At 34.3% G+C, this 19,467-nt stretch overlaps 1 protein-coding gene across 3 annotated transcripts in view; it reads left to right on the forward strand.

The window, feature by feature from the left end:
• The window catches only part of DGKB (diacylglycerol kinase beta), a 645,807-nt gene that overhangs the window by 447,769 nt on the left and 178,571 nt on the right, over positions 1-19,467 (forward strand). For all 3 annotated transcript variants that reach the window (XM_066354004.1, XM_066354003.1, XM_066354005.1), the window contains one exon: positions 15,976-16,066. In XM_066354004.1, the coding sequence (XP_066210101.1) occupies positions 15,976-16,066 (91 nt within the window). The remainder of the gene's footprint in view (positions 1-15,975; positions 16,067-19,467) is intronic.

Genomic DNA, 19,467 nt, shown 5'->3' on the forward strand with positions numbered 1-19,467 from the left:
CAAAATAAAAGAGACTGAAAATTACAAAAGATTGTTTTCTGTCATGTTACAAGGTTTTTTTACAAGCCCAGGGATATTTCATTTAGTCTATTTAGTCATAGATCCAAGTTGATTAGCTCAGACATGTACTTGAACCTTGCCCATTAGTGTACAAGAAAGGAGGATTATTCCAAAGAAGCTCTCTTTGGCAAGTATGTTCCATTCTGAAATGACCCACCTTATGTTTCTTAGTATTTCATTGGTTAGAAGTAGTCACATGGCCCCATTTTACCATAAACAGGCCAGGAGTTGTAATCCCACTTCTTTTTTTTTTTTTTTTTTTAAATTTTATTTTTCATTTTAGAGAGGAGAGAGAGAGAGAGAGAGGAGAGAGAGACAGGGGGGAGGAGCTGGAAGCATCAACTCCCATATGTGCCTTGACCAGGCAAGCCCAGGGTTTCAAACCGGCGACCTCAGCATTTCCAGGTCTACGCTTTATCCACTGCGCCACCACAGGTCAGGCCTAATCCCACTTCTGAAGGAGCGAAAGTGAAAATATTTGTTCAATTGTGTTGATGCAATGATCAAAGCAAGCGATGATAATGACTTGAATTAAAGTAGTAGAAATATAAATGGACCAAACTAAACAGGAAGATTTGAATGATATACTTGAATAAATTCTTCTAGAGCCATAATTATCAAAAAAATATATTTGCTACCATGACCAGGTGGCTCCATGGATAAAGCATCATCAAGGTCCTGGGTTCGATCCCCTGATTAAGGCACGTACTAAGAAGCAACCAATAAGTGCACAACTAAATAAAACAACTAAGTGGAAACAAGTTGATGCTTTTTCTTTCTCTCTCTCTTTCCCTCCCTTCCTCCTTGCTCCCCAAAATAGGAAAATTTTAAATATATATAAATATATATATGTATATATTCATATTTACCATTTATGTTTTCTAAGAAAGTACATGAGCATTTAAAACAATGTGACCATATAAAGTAATAAATTAATAAATACAAATATGATTTATATTTGGTACATGCTAATTTTTCTAGGAATGCTCTAGAACAGAGGTAGTCAACTTTTTTATACCTACTGTCCACTTTTGTATCTCTGTTAATAGTAAAATTTTCTGACCTCCCACCGGTTCCACAGTAATGGTGATTTATAAAGTAGGGAAGTAACTTTATAGAATTTATAAAGCAGAGTTAAAGCATATAATAATAATATGCTTTATATTATTAAATAAAATACATATAATAAAGTACTTACCAAGTACTTTATGTTGGATTTTCGCTAAGTTTGGCAGAATAAATCTTTATAAAACAACTTACTGTAGTTAAATCTATCTTTTTATTTATACTCTGGTTGCTCTGCTACCGCCCACCATGAAAGCTGGAATGCCCACTAGTGGGCAGTAGGGACCAGGTTGACTACTACTGCTCTAGAAAATCATCATGATCTTTAATTCTTCCTATTACACACATATTTTTCATAATGGTAAATGTATCATAAAACAAGCAGAAGTCAAGTTATAAGGACACAATTAGGACTGCAATGCTTTGCATGTGTTATTTTTTTTTAATCATTTGCTACTTGTTACCAGAAGTTCTGATGTACTTACATTACAGGCCATAGCGCCAACTCTATGTCCCGCACATTTTGTTTTTAAAGATTTCTGCTATTGTTAACATAAAAAGTGATATCAATATGAAAGTATAGTCCTTTCTAGAGGAAACTTTTTGAAAAAAAAATTAAGGACCCTGGCCTGTTGACTCAGTGGTAGAGCATTGGCCCTCCCTGTGGAAATTGTACCCATCTGCTTCTCCACCCTTCCCCCTCTCCTTCCTCTCTGTCTCTCTGTTCCCCTCCCACAGCCAAGGCCCCATTGGAGCAAAGTTGGCCCCCGGCACTGAGGATGGCTCCATGGCTTCTGCCTCAGGTGCTAGAATGGCTCTGGCTGCAAAAGAACAATGCCTCAAAGGGGCCGAGCATCGCCCCCTAGTGGGCATGATGGGTGGATCCCAGTCAGGCACATACTGAAGTCTGTCTGTCTGCCTCCCCCACTTCTCATTTCGGAAAAATTTAAAAAAAAATAAATAAGTTCAAAATTTATATTTATCTTTTACTAGCACCTCTCTCTAATAAAATTCATTATTTTAAAAAATATGCCTAATTACAATTGTAGATCTTGTAAAATCTCTTTTTAGTCCCTATTATTTGTTAAATTGTGAATAGATAAGGAGTTGGCTTCAGGGACAATAATTTGTGTTATGAAATATATGTTAGTCAGTTTCTTGTTCTGTATTAAGATAAACCAGAGGGGGGAAAAACAGTAAAGGTGAAAATAATACATTATGGAATATATTGTATATATATCTCCACACAAATACTCCTCTCCCTAACAGAAAATTAGGTGAATAAGCCAAATTCTTATGTTTTTGAGGATATAGCAATGTAGATTTACAGAGACAGGAATATAAACTGGGGATTAAAATTCACTCATGAAATGTAATCAATTCTAATTTTATGAATTACTATTAGAATAGCAAAGCAATACATGACTACAGCTCTATCATGTCCTCAAATATCTATCAATGATAAAATGTGTCTGTCTTCTCAATTTTAAATAAAATTATTTCATATCATGTAGATTTTACATAGATATATGAGAGCAATTTAAAAATTATATTTGTGATTTAATATAATAAATGCTGGTGCGAAATCACTTTAAATAAGAACTCCAAAATCATTAACATTTGAAATCTGTCATTTATGATGCATATCACCTAGGATTTTTGTTAACTATCAAATTTGCAAATGCTGTCATAGTCATGACTTTTAACCTAGATCTACATTGTTCTGGGAACTATCAATAGAGTGTAAGAAGAGTCTAAAACCTTTGAAATTTTAAGCTTAATCCTTTAGATGTATATTATGTATATATTTCAGGAAAGATGGCTCATGACTCTCATCAAATTCTCAATGTATCCATGACACACAAAAAATTAAGAACCACTACTCGAAGTATCCATTTCATGTAATTCATAAATCTATTTACAGACTAATTGGCTCTAGCATCTAGATTTCTTTTTCAGGCTTTCTAAATTTATTTTGCAAAAATGAGAGAAAAGACTTGTTAGTACTGCAGTAGGATTTCTGCATATATTGTAGTAGGTGGAGAAGGATGAAGCCAAGTTAAGCAAGGAATGCAGAGGAGTCAGGTTGACTCAAGTACTAATAGAAATCCCACACATCATTTTTACCTGTGATTCCAGCGCCTTGCTTTTGTATTATTTGCAAATGGTGAAAATACAATAATAATAATTATGGAGATATGTATGATCTACGTTGTATACTAGCATATAGAAATAGGTCAATCTTTTTAGTCCGCAATCTTAAATTCTTTCTTTCTTTTTTCTTTTTTTTTATGCAGAATTTATATTACCCTGTAGGTTCTGGGTGGTCCCTTGTCCCTCTACTTCTGTCCTGATTCATAATATAAATATCACCCAGTAATGATTCGGTGAAGTATATAGTTAAGGATTAAGATGATATGATGCTAGGTACAAAAAGTCTCAGAAGATGTAATCGTGCTGATTGGTTTTGAGAAGACTTAAATCTGATCCCATGTCTGGCACCAGTTCCAATCAATTCAGACTTGGCTTTTTTGTCCAGTGGAGAAAATGAAAAGGAAAAATTTCTATGATGCTTTTCTGCTCAAGAAAGTGGAATTCCACAATTAGTGATTTTATTCCCATCAGTTATCCTCCAAATATTGGGTACTTAGCAGCTGGAGGCACTATGAGGAAGAGGGAAATGAAGCTGGCCTAGATAGCCCCTACCCTCAAGATGTAGACTGTCTAGGAGGAAACCATAAAAGATGAGAATATTCGCCAGTGATGAGTTTCAGAAGAAAGGTACACATTGGATGTTTTCAGCCAGTGTCATAAAGTGGTATTAAGACTACCAAATATATTCCTTTTTTCTGTGACATAGTCACAGATGGTGACCTTCTATATGACAATCTGGGTGCATTTCCTTAGAAAATTTGGTTTTTCTGAAGTCTGTTGCTCCACGGCCTTTGGTTCTTGAGACTGACGCATCTGTGCGGTGTGGGTCTGAGCTGCATTAGCACCTGAGTTACCACGAGTGCAGATGGTCATTGGAAAGAAAGAGTCAGCCGTTTCCTATGATTAAACCTCTCCTGGGCTGCATCCCCCTCTCAGCTATTTCCTCACTACTGCGTATGATTCATTCCCAAGCAGAACAGTGATTATTATGTGATTGTTAAATCTAAAGTGGAAAGGAAAGTAGACTATTAGGAAAAGTCTAGCAGCTTATTAATATAGATTATGTGCTACAATGAAATGATTTTACCCAAGTATTAGTAAGATGATAGATTTGTGGATGATGGGAGAAAATTGCTCTATTGTGATGACTGAATGTAACAAAAAGAATTCAGAATTTTTCTTTCTTTTTGCTTGCTTTGCTTTCAGAGTTATTGCTTAAAACAATAATCAGCCCCAATGCCTCCCCAGCCTGGTCACTTGCTAGTACTTCTGGGCATTATTATTGTGAGTCTAGTAGACAAAGGACAGAACTCCAGGATTGTTCATTGCTACGTCTATATTTTTTGTTTTTGAGCTAAGGGAAAAGCAGGATTTTGTTTCCAACAGAACTGTTTCCCTAGTTTTATCTGATTTGAAATAATTGACTTATTTCTTCACCTGATACTTTCCTTTTATGTGAGCAATAAAAGATGTTAAGAAATTTCATCATCCTTTCAGATTTTTGCATACTCTTTCTTTGTATTATGCTGATGAATAAAGTTGACCTCATAGGAGAGTCCGCCTCTGTACAACAGACACTTGTTGATTTGCTTGGTTATTACTGTATTTAATTGCCTTATCATATTCCTTTTCTTGCATATAAAAGTCTAATCGTTCAATGGAAAGACAAATACAACCACAATTACCAGAGCTTCTTTCTCTCTAATTCACTTCCATTATTAAATTTATTTAGGTTACTTAGTTTCAATTCTGAGGGTCTGAGTATGCAAGGAGTTTTAACAATGAAATTCAAGCCCTACTCCTCTGATCTTTTAGTAGCATGTTTCGCTGCCATTTCCTGATGATCCTGCAGCAAATAATTGCATCAAAAAGATGAAACACACACACAAAGAAACACCAATTCTTTATCAGCACTGCTACTAACAGAATTCATTGTAAGACAGATATGCTAGGCAGCTAAATATCGGGCCCTGACCTGACAACAACCCTACAATGAGCTCACAATTTCTCTGCTCTAGGGTCTTTGGCCTTCTCTCAATTGTTTCTGAGTATCTGCTTTCTACAACTGGGGCCTTTCTGCTTATAGTCTCCTGGGCCAGAAATGTGCTTCTCTCCCAGTAATTGCAATTTCTCATGAAACATTTTTTATTTAACTTTTTTTCAGTTATTACCATAGCACATTCACAGTGCCCATGTGAGTGTTTGAGGAATTACTATCTTTCCTACTATAATATAGGACAGAGATTACAGGCAGAGTTTATGGGAAGCTTTCGCTGACTTTTATATGTATTCTGTTTAGCACCTGTAACATATATAATACATTCTTGTGTCTTTTATCTATTTATCCGTAGCACATCCTACCAAAAGGTAGTGGCTTAAAAAACAACAGCAATTTATTCTTTCTCATGTTTCTGTGGTCTAGTGGGGCAGCTCTTCAGCGGCCGGAAGCTGGCAGGTGGGCTGGGGGCAGGGCTCTGCTGAGCTTGATCTTCCTCTTCATGTCATTTCCGTGCTGGGCTTCTTCCCAACATGGAGGCTCAGGACAACACTCCGAGGTGCAGAAAGTGGCGATTACAAGCCCCCTGAGGCCTAGACTCTGGACGTGCACAGCATCACTTCTGCTGCATGCTATTGGCCAAACTGAGTCACCAAGGCGAGTCCAGATTTATCAGGGTGGAGAAAGGATTTGGCTCTGGAAGGAGAAGTGGCATAGACCCACGGCAGAGGGCCATGTATATGGGACTGGGAAGAATTTGTGCCCATTAGTCAGTCTGCCATTGTATTCAATAACACTTTGATTATGAATAACATTATCCTTTAATTGTAAAGAGTAGTCTAAGAATTGGCTGAATTAAATCTATATGTTTTGTTTTACTGTTTTGGGCTTTTTAATGTATATTCTGCTCTAAAATGAAAGGAGGAAAAAGCAGTTCATTCATTCTAAGTGACACTAGGTAGTCTAATCTTATATTTAGACAAATATGACTGAGCAATGAGAATAGGAACTTTATCTTCTCAATCAGGTGAATTTTCAGCAACTAGACCAGAGCCTGACACGTAAGGGGTATTCAGTAAATACCTGTGAATGAACAGCAAAAAGAAGAGTCATTTCTTTCTTTGGTCTTCCCTTCCATGTTCCTAAGGCAGTTAGTTGCTTTTTTTTTTTTTTTTTTTTTTTTTTGCTTTTTTTCTGAAGCTGGAAACGGGGAGAGACAGTCAGACTCCCACATGCGCCCAACCGGGATCCACCCGGCACGCCCACCAGGGGCGACGACGCTCTGCTCACCAGGGGGCGATGCTCTGCCCCTTCCGGGCGTCGCTCTGCCACGACCAGAGCCACTCTAGCGCCTGGGGCAGAGGCCAAGGAGCCATCCCCAGCACCCGGGCCATCTTTGCTCCAATGGAGCCTTGGCTGCGGGAGGGGAAGAGACAGAGAGGAAGGAGGGAGGGGTGGAGAAGCAAATGGGCGCTTCTATGTGCCCTGGCCTGGAATCGAACCCAGGACTTCACGCCAGGCCGATGCTCTACCGCTGAGCCAACCGGCCAGGGCCAGTTAGTTGCTTTTTGTTTTAAACTGTCTCAAATGATTATGTTCTAAATTGTTAGGGAAATAACTGAATGGAAAATATCGGTCCTGCTCATAGACATGATTCTGTGAATCCATAATAATGAAATTTGGCAAGATTAAATGACAGTAAAATATATAAGTAGGAATAATCTTGTTATTTATGAATATTTGACCACTCACTCAAAAAGAGTTTCCAGGAGATTTTGCTTTTGTATTGATAGATTTAAAAATGAAAATGAGATACTCCCTCCAAACTCTATAATCTTTCCAGGATAGAAAACATCTCTAAATGAGTCATTAACCTAAGTAAGTGGCTATAAATATTCAACAATATTCAGGATATGATGACTTTGATACTGTATCTAGTTTCAGACCATAGTACTACTTTTGTGGACAAGGGGATCACTTTGTTCTTTCTCAATTGAAAAGGACAGATGACTTATTTAAATTCTGGAAATCAATAAAACATGTTCTTTAACTATTTTAACATAAAAAAAATATGTGGTGGTTTGTTGATGGTGATGCAAATTGAAAATAGTTTTAGCTTATCAAATTATTTCCAACTGGAATTCATCTGCATTTATTATCTGTTTACATGGGCATAATTTCAAACAAGAGAAAATAGTATATTGGCTAGGCATATTATAAAAAATAAAACAGTAATAATGCCAGAGAGGAAATATTTCTTTTATATGTATCTGATTATCTAACATGTACTTGAATATACCAGCATGATGAATAATCCCCACATGATAATGCCTACATCTATCAATTAGTTTATACACAAGTAAGTCAGCCTGAATATTTTATATAAATTATAACATCTTGGTGGAAACAACAACAGATCATAATATTTCAGAGAATCCTCTGGGTCCCTAAAGACATATATCAGTGTTAAAAAATGCAATCTAAATAATAATGGATTTACTGATTTATGTGTTAGACTATATAATTCTTAAATTTCATTAAAATATCAATATTTTCAATATAACTCAAGTTGTCTGATTCCCATTCATATAATTTTTTACAAGGTAATTACTGTGTTCATAATACCACTTCTCTGTAGCATCGGGAAAAGGAGAATTGCCCCACTCTTTACATCTTGTGTGAGGAGAGTTTTAAGATGAACAGCATTTTCAAAATGCAAAGTTTTACTTCCTGTTACAGACTTGGAAAAAGATTGCTGATGGCGTGAGGAAAAACAAAAGGTAAAACATTTCATTTTCAGAGAACAAAAGCAAGATTTAGTAAAAATTTTTAAGATGTGAAGCTGTGGGTAGTTGTCACAGAATATAGGTAAGAAAATGATGTGTGAAGGAACAAGAGAGGTGTCATTTTTTTTTCTCTATTTTTACAAGTTTAAAAAAATATAACATCTAAAATTGATTAGGAAAATTAGATTAAAATGTGACACAGTATGATATATTCTAATGATACATTATTATTGATTTTTAATTATTCTATGACACAGAAGATTGTAATAGGAAAATTAACTGACCTTTCAGTACTGAAAGTAAATGTTTTTCAAGAATATTTGTTTAATCTTTTTATGATATGTTGAACTTCTTAGGTTTATTTTCGGAACTGCTTTGTGTAGTAATTTTAGATACCATTCATATTTTCTAACCTTTATTTATTGATTTGAGAGAGAAAAATTAAATGAGAAAAAGACATCAATTTGTTGTCCCATTTAGTTGTGTATTTATTGTTTGTTTCTTGTATGTGCTCTGACCAGGGATCGAACCCGCAACCTTGGCATATTAGGACGATGCTCTAACCAACTGAGCTACCAATTCAGGGCCTAAGGAAACTTTTATGATCATAAAACATTTATTTTAGAAGTAAATATCTAATCGTTGAAATATATTCTGTTCTAAACATGCTTGCGCATTGTTTAAATATTTTGAACACTTTATGTCATTACTGTATTATTATTATTTTTTTTTTTTTTGCTATTTGGGAGCTTAGTATGTATATGTACCTCTTTAGTATGGACTGTGCAATGTGGCATTACTATTGCTTTTATACTTTCCATTTTAACTGTCCTAATTATTTCTAATATGCAATAACAAGCAAAGAAATATATATATTTAGGAAGGAAATATTTCAATAGTATTATGATATAAAGTTTTTATAAGCAAAAAGCTCTCATGTAACAAACAACTTATTTTTTTATGGAATTTGGAAAATAATTGTAAAATGTGCTAAAATATTTTACTTTGGAACATCACTTTCATACACTGACATAGGAAGAAAACTTTCTTTACTCTTGCAAAAGTAATTCAGATTAAATATTATCTTTTTAGCATATCCATCTTTTATCACAAACTAAGATGGAGTATTATGTGATTCTGTCTGAAGTTTCTATAGCTTGCTTCATTGTCTCCAGGGGACTTAACAGGGCATATCTTATGAATGAGTATTAGACATGAGCATTTTTTATATGTCATTAAAAAAATAATATCTTGCTGTTTGGAGACATGAGAAATGTTTGCTCTCTTTGGTGTGAATATGAAGTATCCCACTGTATTAATTACAGCCATGCTTCTTTCTTATGAAATAGTATTAACATCTTTTTCTTGCTACGAGAGAAGTATAAATAGGTATTTTAAAATAAAACACGGGTTTTGAAGGTTTCAGTAAAATGTAGTTCTTCTTTATAAAATATAATGATATAGAATTTGGGTTACTTCTGCTACTAGAATGTTCATATGGATAGTAGTTGCCGTAAAATTGTAGTTTTAGATTTCTACAAGCAAATATATTACTTTTTACATCCTTACATGCTTGATACTATAATTTTTATAAATTGTTGTAAAAGTTCCCGTTTGTTCTGATACCTCAGACTTTGAACAACCTTTTTCATAACCATTTATTGGTAAATTTATAGTTACCAGTAAAAAGAAAAAAGTTAAATTGATGATTTCACTTGAACTGGGTATGGACTTAGTTCTTAAGTGCCTATTACTGTATTCCATGCAGACGGCATTAGTTTATGAGACTTCTAGAGATGACAAACACAAACTCCGTGTCCCCACCTTGACTCCTGTACTAACCTCTGGAAGTTGCACTCACAAGGCCTTGCTCACCTGCTCACATGCCACTACCCCGTGAATGCTTCTGTTTTGGGCTGTAGATTTCAGACACCACTCATCCACTGGTGGTATCGGATCCCACCAGAACCCTTCTGTCTGACTCCTGCTATGTTTTTAAAAGAAATACTTCGCTACGTTTAGGAATAAATGAGTAACCCTTTAACCAATGTTTAATGCAATGTCTCTTGGCAGTGAAAAACAAATAAAACTGAATTAATTCTGTGATGTAAACATAGCACTTTAAACAGCGATTTTCAACCATTTTCATTTCATTGGCACACTTAAACAGGTTACTAAAAATTTGCGGCACACCCAAAATTTGCCTAACACAAAGTAGACTACAGTGTATGCTATTCCTTCTCTAAATTACCTGCATGTTACCCATTTCACCTCTACCCTCATGGCCTCTTTCCCCATTTTCCAAAATGCCCTATATACTAAATATTACCTTATTGTCTTTGGTATTGATATATTTTTTGCCTACATGAAAGAAACCGTGTGATTTTAATTCATTCACATCAGATGGCTATTGTGTTGGCTGTTGTAATTTTTTTTTAATTTTACAATCTAACGGAAAAGAGGTCAGTGCCCCTGACTAAATAGTCAGGTACTGCGTGTTTAAAAATTCTTGCACGCGGGTTGAAAACCGTGACTTACCCTATTGCTAAGAGTCACCAGTCTCTCATCACCAATCTTATTAGCTAAGTTTAAAACGCCGGCTATATTTCTAGAATATTCCATCAAATTGTGAGACTGAATATTATTTAAACACATTTGTTGAATTGTTGGAAACATTGTTCTGCGTGAGAAAATAATTCTAAAGCCAGATGTGAAATGGCGGTTGAAATACTTTCATAACAGGGCAAGAGCAAAAAGAAAGCTAATGAAAAAGATGAGATTTTTTGAAACATCCTTAACGAGTGAAAAAATATATTCATTTTAAATCTATTCTAACTAAAATACTTAGAACATTATGTTTTAGCTTTTATTTCTAAAGCTAAGATTGGACTTTATTTTCTCATTTGATGAGCATGTCATCCATAAATATAAATAGAATTGCTTAAGTAAGGAGGCTGAAAATGGATTCAAGAGGCTAATAGAAGATTTTTTAGTTATACATATTAAATAACCTTCCCATATTTCCTCTAAATACATAAAATAATCAAAGAAGCACACCTATAAGAAAGTTGACCTTTAAGATGAATTTCCCTGAATTAAAACTTTCTGTGTTTTTGACTTTCAAGCTTTCCACTGTAAGATAAATGAGGCAATTCCACCCCATCCTGCAGGCTGCATCTCTATTAGAAATGAGCTTCATATCTAATTAAGTTTTTCGGTATTCTTTTTGAGAAATGTACTACCAATTCACGTTTTGTTTGTTTGTTTTTTATTTGGCTGCATTAAAATTACTTAGCAGGCAAAAAGCCAAAACAGAAAACATGTAAAACCGAAAGAAATTTCCAAGGAAAATACTTTGCTAGCGTTTAAATTACATACTTGAAAGTTTAGAGCTTGGAGAGCTAACTAGTAATTAAATTTCATAATGACAAGAATAATTTTTTATTCGAGCAAAAAACTCCAGTAGTTCATAGTTTTGTGAGAATATGTAAAAGTAGCAAAATGACTCTTAGTAAGAAAATACCTGGTAAATCTGAGCTAATTGATTCATGTTTACATGAACTTCTAGTAGGTGGCACTTTAAATATTAAACTGAAACCTGTAGATGTACAATTAAATTCATTGAAATGGGTTTTAATATATTAATGGGATAAAATTATTAATAGTATGAATGACTTATTTTGGGTAGGACATTTGCCATCATACTTGTAATCACAAAACCTGTTCATGTCCACAATAAATAAGACTTGGAACATTTCATGGTGGGTTAAGCATCCACTTTTCTTGTTTGTAAGGTCCAAAGTTGTATGTTTTCTCTGACAAATTTGAGTTTGAATTATTTGGGTCATTTTCTAATGGGAGCTGTAAAAATAAATAGCATACAAGCTTAAATGTATATTTTTTTATTTTGCATTTCAGCAACCTAGAGACGAGTTGAGTTAAAAATATAAAATTTAACTGATTTTAATTTGTCATGTGAAATCTGATTCTATGTGCCTTTTATTACCTCCATATATTTATCTAAGTGAAGCATAAAATGGTTGTAATAATGGGGAATTTAAAACAGCTTTTGCACATGAGCAGTAATGCTAACTAATATGGTGAGTAAAAGCTGAATGTCAATTCTCAGAATTCCTGTTTCTTGTGGTATACTAAGGTATATCTTAGATGAGCTCCTTATCATCCTAACAACTATAAAGAACTTTGATAGATAGAAATTGAAAAAATAGGGAGTAATCACATATATGCAATCAGAAGCCTCATATTTATATTTAATTTTCAAACTGCAATACATTATACATTAGAGCCCAGCTGTTGTCAGAATACGAGTTCATAGCCCTTATTTTGCTCGAGTGATGCTCTGGTATCCCATGTATGGTTCCAGAGATAATCTAGGTATGGCAGAAATCAGTACAATCTGAAATCACCGGTTGGTATTCATTCTTACCTCATTCGTGTCTCTTCTCCATTTCCCTTGCAACGCGGTTTAGGCCTTTAATTATATTACATTTGTACTATTCCAACAACCACAATTCTGTCCAGGATACTGGCATTGCAACATTCCAACCCACTTATTCATTTCTGCTAGACTTATTTGCCCATGTAATAAATTTGGCCATGCCACTCCACTGCTTATAAACTTCTGTCAGCATCCTATTAATCAATCATTTCAAGTTCAAACCCCTTAACTGGGCCTATGTGCTTTGAAGCACAGCCTTGCTAGCTTGTAGTCAGTACCTTCTTAAGTTATATTGCACTCCTACGCACACCCAGAACTTGTCTCATCTTCCTCCTGTTTGCTTTCTCCTACGTATCTGTTACAATGTCCCCTTCTCTTCTAACATTCTCTAAACTCTCCCAGGTAAAAGTAGTTGATTCATTAAAGTGTTTTCTCTCAACAGTTCACTCATATTTTATTTAGAGATTAAATTTCAAATTATTTTATATGCTGATAGTCATACAATATTCTGAGCTCCTTGTCAATGAAGAAAATTGCAATTGTATGTGTAGCTTTAACACTAGACTCAGTAGCAAAAAGAATTTTCTCTAGGTTATGGCCTGATTTCATATATCTAAATATATATAAAAAATAGATGATAGTCAGTAGATAGAACTGGGGCAAACATTTAACACCAAGATCTGTGGGCCTGAAACAACATGCAAATTTACATTAAAAATAAAACATATATTAACTTTATTGATGTACATTTACAAACTTGTACACTGGATAAAGTTATGCAAAGTTAAAAATATTTCCTAATGATTCATTATTCTGATGAAAAATTATATTGCCCTGGTCAGTTGGCTCAGTAGTAGAGCGTTGCCCTGGCGTTTGGAAGTCTGGGTTCAATTCCCAGCCAGGGCACACAGAAGTGCCCATCGGCTCTCCACTTTTCCCCCTCTCCTTCCTCTCTGTCTCTCTCTTCCCCTCTTGCAGCCATGGCTTGAATAGTCTCACTAAACATTTGTTAAATGGATAAATGTCTGAAGAAATGAATCCAGAAAATGATATGTAAAAGTCCAACACAAAAATATTGTTAGGAAATTTGCTGAGTTACAAACAGTCAGGAAGCATCTACTAATTACTGTATTTCCCCATGTATAGGACATACCAAAATTTTTTTTAAATTTGGGGTCTAAAACTGGATGCATCTTATATAGTGGTTGTAGATATTTTTACCTGTATTTCCCGCTTATTCATGCAGATAAGAGGTTGTATGAATTTTATGATGAATAAAACTTGAGTTCAATAACTTTATGTAATACTTTTTTTTTCAAATTTCGGGCCCCAAAATTAAGGGGCGTCTTATACATGAGAACATCTTATACCTGGGGAAATACGGTATTATGCTAAGGTTGTCTTGACCACCTCATACAAACCAGTATTTTCCTCTCCATATACTGAATGATATTATTTATCTTTTTTTTTTTTTTTTCCTTTTTTTTTTCCCGAAGTGAGAAGTGGGGAGGCAGAGACAGACTCCTGCAAATTCCCCTTCAGGATGCACCTGGCATGCCCACTAGAGGGCGATCCTCTGCCCATCTCAGGCATTGCTTGGTGGCAACTGGAGCCATTCTAGCCTCTGAGGCAGAGGCCATAGAGCCATCCTCAGTGCCCTGGCCAGCTTTGCTCCAATGGAGCCATGGCTGCAAGAGGGGAAGAGAGAGATAGAGAGGAAGGAGAGGGGGAAAAGTGGAGAGCCGATGGGCACTTCTGTGTGCCCTGACTGGGAATTGAACCCAGACTTCCAAACGCCAGGGCAACGCTCTACTACTGAGCCAACTGACTAGGGCAATATAATTTTTCATCAGAATAATGAAACATTAGGAAATATTTTTAACTTTGCATAACTTTATCCAGTGTACAAGTTTGTAAATGTACATCAATAAAGTTAATATATGTTTTATTTTTAATGTAAATTTGCATGTTGTTTCAGGCCCACAGATCTTGGTGTTAAATGCTTGCCCCAGATCTATCTACTGACTATCATCTATTTTTTTTATATATTTAGATATATGAAATCAGGCCATAACCTAGAGAAAATAATTGCTAGAAAAGAATAAGGATTCATGGTGCTAAACTCCAGTGAAACCTATGTTGGTCTTTAGATTACTGGCCTGAATATGTGATACAAGAAGATCTAATGAAAAATTTTTATTAACTAAATCTTGTATGAGGCTAAATATTATTGAATACATCTAGATAGATGAGCTTACTTTTATCATTTGTAATGTCATTTCAGAGAACTCTATTGAATACAGTATAATAAGCATTATATTAGATTTCATGTTGTTTCCCATAACTGAAACAGGGTTTAATTAAGTAGTAAGGTTTTGCCAAATGTCTCTTTAATTGTTGAATGTTTTACATGCTAATGTGAAAGACATAGCAAAATTTTTGTCAAAAATAATAGTTTGATGTGAGCGGAATACTTGAATATTATAACAGTTTCTTTCTCTTTGTCTTTACGTGTGACTGCATGTCTCATTTTACTCACTTTCTTCTAATTTAGGACATGATAACTTACTAGAATACATATGATTAAAATCTGCATTTTTTCATGAGAATGAATTTTTAAATCCAATATCAAGTAAAATGTAGTCAAACTTTGTAAAATTATGTTAAATGATAACAGATTTAACTGTCACAAAGAAATAAAGATATGCTCAATGGGTCATGGGAGAAAACAAATTTTGACCATCTTACTTCCCGGTTATATACTCAAATATTTTAAACTAGATTTTCTTTGCAACTTTTGTTACATTGATAAAATGTTATATCTTTATTTCAATGTTGTATCATAATTTTCCACTATTGTTCAGATATAAAAGGACAGTATCTTAATGAAATAATTAATGGTTATCCACAAAATGCTAAATTTTATTTTTATGGATAACCACTATTTTTAATGTTATCCAATTTTCCAAGTTTTGTTGAACATGAAACCATCAAGAAAAATCTAGCATATTTAGCTTAGTTTCTTTTTTCCTGTGAAAGGTTGGGTTTTTTTTTTTCTTTATGAGTGTTTGACCTCAGATGAAGCTTCTCAAGAACAAGCTAAGAATTATAGGCACTAAAATCATATATTAAAATCTGAGCAACATACAACACATTAGCACGTATTGCTTATAAATTAAAATCTGAGCAATATATATATTACTATATATTTAAAAAGTCTAAGATATACTTGAAATTGTCAGATTAATACATTTCTGTCATTCCCTCAGGGACAATCATACAATTTGACACCAACATTTAAGCTCTGAAAATTATGTGACCATCTGTTACATTGTTGATGGTACATGTCATCAAATCTTTTCTATCACTTATAACACAAGACAGGGCTACCCTATTTTAAAAGTCCTTTCTGTTACTGATCATTGCCTAACCTGCTTGTCCCTTTCCTTTTCCAGAATGAAGAACAAATTCTGGTATTTTGAGTTCGGCACATCTGAAACTTTTTCAGCCACCTGCAAGAAGCTACATGAATCTGTAGAAATAGAAGTAAGAAAAATGAATTATCTTTTATAATACTATGCAGTGGCTTGACTTTGGTTATTAATATGTTTTTGGTATTCCACAGGTATCATGTTTGAGCAATCCATGTATCTAAAATTTTATTTCTGTCACTCATTGGGAATCTAACATTATCTGAAATATTAGTATAAAGTTAAGTTTCAGTATGAGTTATTTGAGTTATTTTAATACGGTATAAAAGAATGAGAGGTGGAACACAACTTCTGAAATCAATGGAGAAGTTACTGGGCATAGTGTGGATAGAAAAATGTAAGATAAAAGGAGGTACTTGAAGAGAAGAAAAAGTTGTGCGATGCATTTAAAAAACCTTATTATTTTCAGGTCTCAATATCTTATAACCTTTAAAACAGAGTTCACGAAAATTGTACTTACTTTCATGAATAAAGGTTAAAAAGTATAACTTTCCATTCCATTCCCATTCATTAGCTAGATTTTCTCAGTTCCTGAGGTTGCCATTTCCCTGTTACATTTATAGGAAGTGGAAAAGCCAAGATAGAGAGCAAAGATAGCAAGAAAAGATACACTTTAAAAAAGATTTGTAGCAAATACCATAGGTCTACCAAAATCTATAGACAGTGTAAAACTAAAAGTTTTGGAGTTGGGCTATAATAGTACATGACTTACTTATATTGAAAGATTTCAGGGGTTAAAGAAAAGGAAAAGTAATATTTTGACAAATGTTAAGGACAAACCATAGGAATAGAATGATGAAACAGGAACATCTAATGACTAATTTATAGGAATTGAGAAATATTGACTTCAACACATTTCATTTAAAATTTATTTAAAAAGTAAATGCATAACTTGTCTTCTGAGACTTAAATCATTAGCGGCTTATATTAAGGGATTATGTTTGATAAACAAAAGTAGTTATGGACCACATAGAATTATAATGGCCAAGCTTGGTTCTTAGTTACCCCTAACTTTCTAATATATTGTTATTTGACAACAAAGTATATTATTTGAGAATAAAACTTTTTTTGCCTTTATACCATCATGATTGGTAGACAAATTGAAGTATTAGTAGGTGAGTAGCAGTCATGGAATAGAAAAAGTGCTTCATAACTGAATTAGATCATACCATCCTGAAAAGCAACATAATCACAAAAATGAAGGATTTGGGTTCAACATAGACTTTCTGCAATTACTGTTCATAAAGATAAAGACATATGTGTGTATATTCTTTATACATACATAGTGTTATATATTTATATTGTTGTATACCTAAATATATATTTATTTAAAAATACCTAAAGCTCTCTCTCTTTTCCAAAATCTTATTTTTTTAATTGTTTATATAGTAGATTTTGAGCATTTTTTTATCCTCAGTATGTTCAAAGAAAATCTGTAGAAAAAGGCAAAAATGCAGAAAAGGTATAGGTATGGCTTCTCATTAAATGTAGGGAAGATCCTGACCAGGCGGTGGCACAGTGGATAGAGCATCGAACTGGGATGCAGAAGACCCAGGTTCGAGACCCCGAGGTCGCCAGCTTGAGCGCAGGCTCATCTGGCTTGAGCAAAAAGCCCACCAGCTTGAACCCAAGGTCGCTGGCTCCAGCAAGGGGTTACTCGGTCTGCTGAAGGCCCACGGTCAAGGCACATATGAGAAAGCAATCAATGAACAACTAAGGTGTTGCAACGCGCAATGAAAAATTAATGATTGATGCTTCTCATCTCTCTCTGTTCCTGTCTGTCTGTCCCTGTCTATCCCTCTCTCTGACTCACTCTCTGTCTCTGTAAAAAATAAAAAAATTTAAAAAAAATCTAGGGAAGATACTCCGAAGCCTCGTGTACTTCTGCTTACCTTAACTTACCACTCAAAAAAGACTGAAAAAAATGATTTAGGAGAAATACTTCATGTTTATGTATAGGGAAACTCAATATTGTCAAGATGTCAGTTCTTCCCCACTTCATCTATATATTTAACAATCCCAATCAAAGCCCCAGCATTATTTTGTAATATTGACAACTGATTCTAAAGTTTATATGGAGAATTAAAAGACCCAGAGTAACCAGCAGAATATTGAAAGAGAACAGAACCAGAGGACTGACTCTACTTAACATCAAGACTTACATAAAGTTACAATAATAAAAACAGTGTAATGTTTGTGAAGTAATAGACAAATCACTTGAACACAATTGAGATCTCAAGAATAGATCCCCATAAATATATTTAACTGATTTTTGACAACAGAGAAAAGGCAATTTAGTGAAGCAAAGAAGGGCTTTTTAACAAATGATTCTGAAACAAGGGGACATCCAGAGGCAAAAAGGAGGAAAAGAGAATTTAGACATAGTCCTTCATTCTTAACAAAAATTAACTCAAAATCAATCACAAGACCTAAATGAAAATAGCAAAATTATAAGACTTTTAGAAGATAACAAAGGGAAAAACTTAGATGTCCTTAGATATGGTGATGCCTTTTCATATACACTCTAAAGACATGAAGAAGTGATTGATAAAGGGGACTTTGTTGAAATTTAAAATTCTGCTCTGTGAATGCCCTGTCCAGGGGATGGGGAAATAAGTCAGAGATGGAGAATATACTTACAAATGGCATGTCTGATAAAGTACTCTGATTCAAAATATTCAAAGAACACTTAAAACTCAACAATAACAAAATGAACAACCACACTGAAAAATGGATCAAAGACTTCAATAGACATCTCACGGAAAAAAAAATACAGAGGGTAAAGAATTAACACTCCTATGCCAATTAAAACAACAAAATACCTCTACACCTCTACACCTATTAGAATACATCATATGCAGGTGAGAATGTAGAGCAATAGGATCTATCATTCATTGCTGGTAGAAAATGCAAAATGGTAGAGCTACTTTGTACGACAGTTTGCTACTTTCTTACAAAACTAAATATACCCGTATCATATTATTCATCAATCACGCCCCTTAGAGTTGAAAACCAAAAGGAGTTGAAAACTTAGGTCTACACAAAACTTAGGTCTATACATATCTACCTGTACATAGATATGTATAACAGCTTAATTAATAATTGCCAAAACCTGGAAGCAAACAAGAGCTTCTTCAGTGGGTGAATGGATACATACCTTCACACAATTAAATATTGTCTGTGTCACAAAATGAAAATGTTCAAGGAAAATAGTTGTATCATATAGAAAAGACATTTGAAAGCAAATCAACATGGAAAATATTGATATTAAAGTTTAACAATGAGATATCATTGTGATTAACATAGGCGATATCATTGTGCCTTAGTTCTTACAGGAAAACTATCAGGGGTGTTCCTCTCAGAAATCTGAACTAGAACTAACTTATTCTTCTTAGGGTGGTGTTCCCTCTAAGCCTGACTTGCCAGCTCTCCATTTACTGTGTTGTTCTGAAAACA

This window comes from Saccopteryx leptura, chromosome 12 (assembly GCF_036850995.1).
Source record: "Saccopteryx leptura isolate mSacLep1 chromosome 12, mSacLep1_pri_phased_curated, whole genome shotgun sequence".
NCBI lineage: Eukaryota > Metazoa > Chordata > Mammalia > Chiroptera > Emballonuridae > Saccopteryx > Saccopteryx leptura.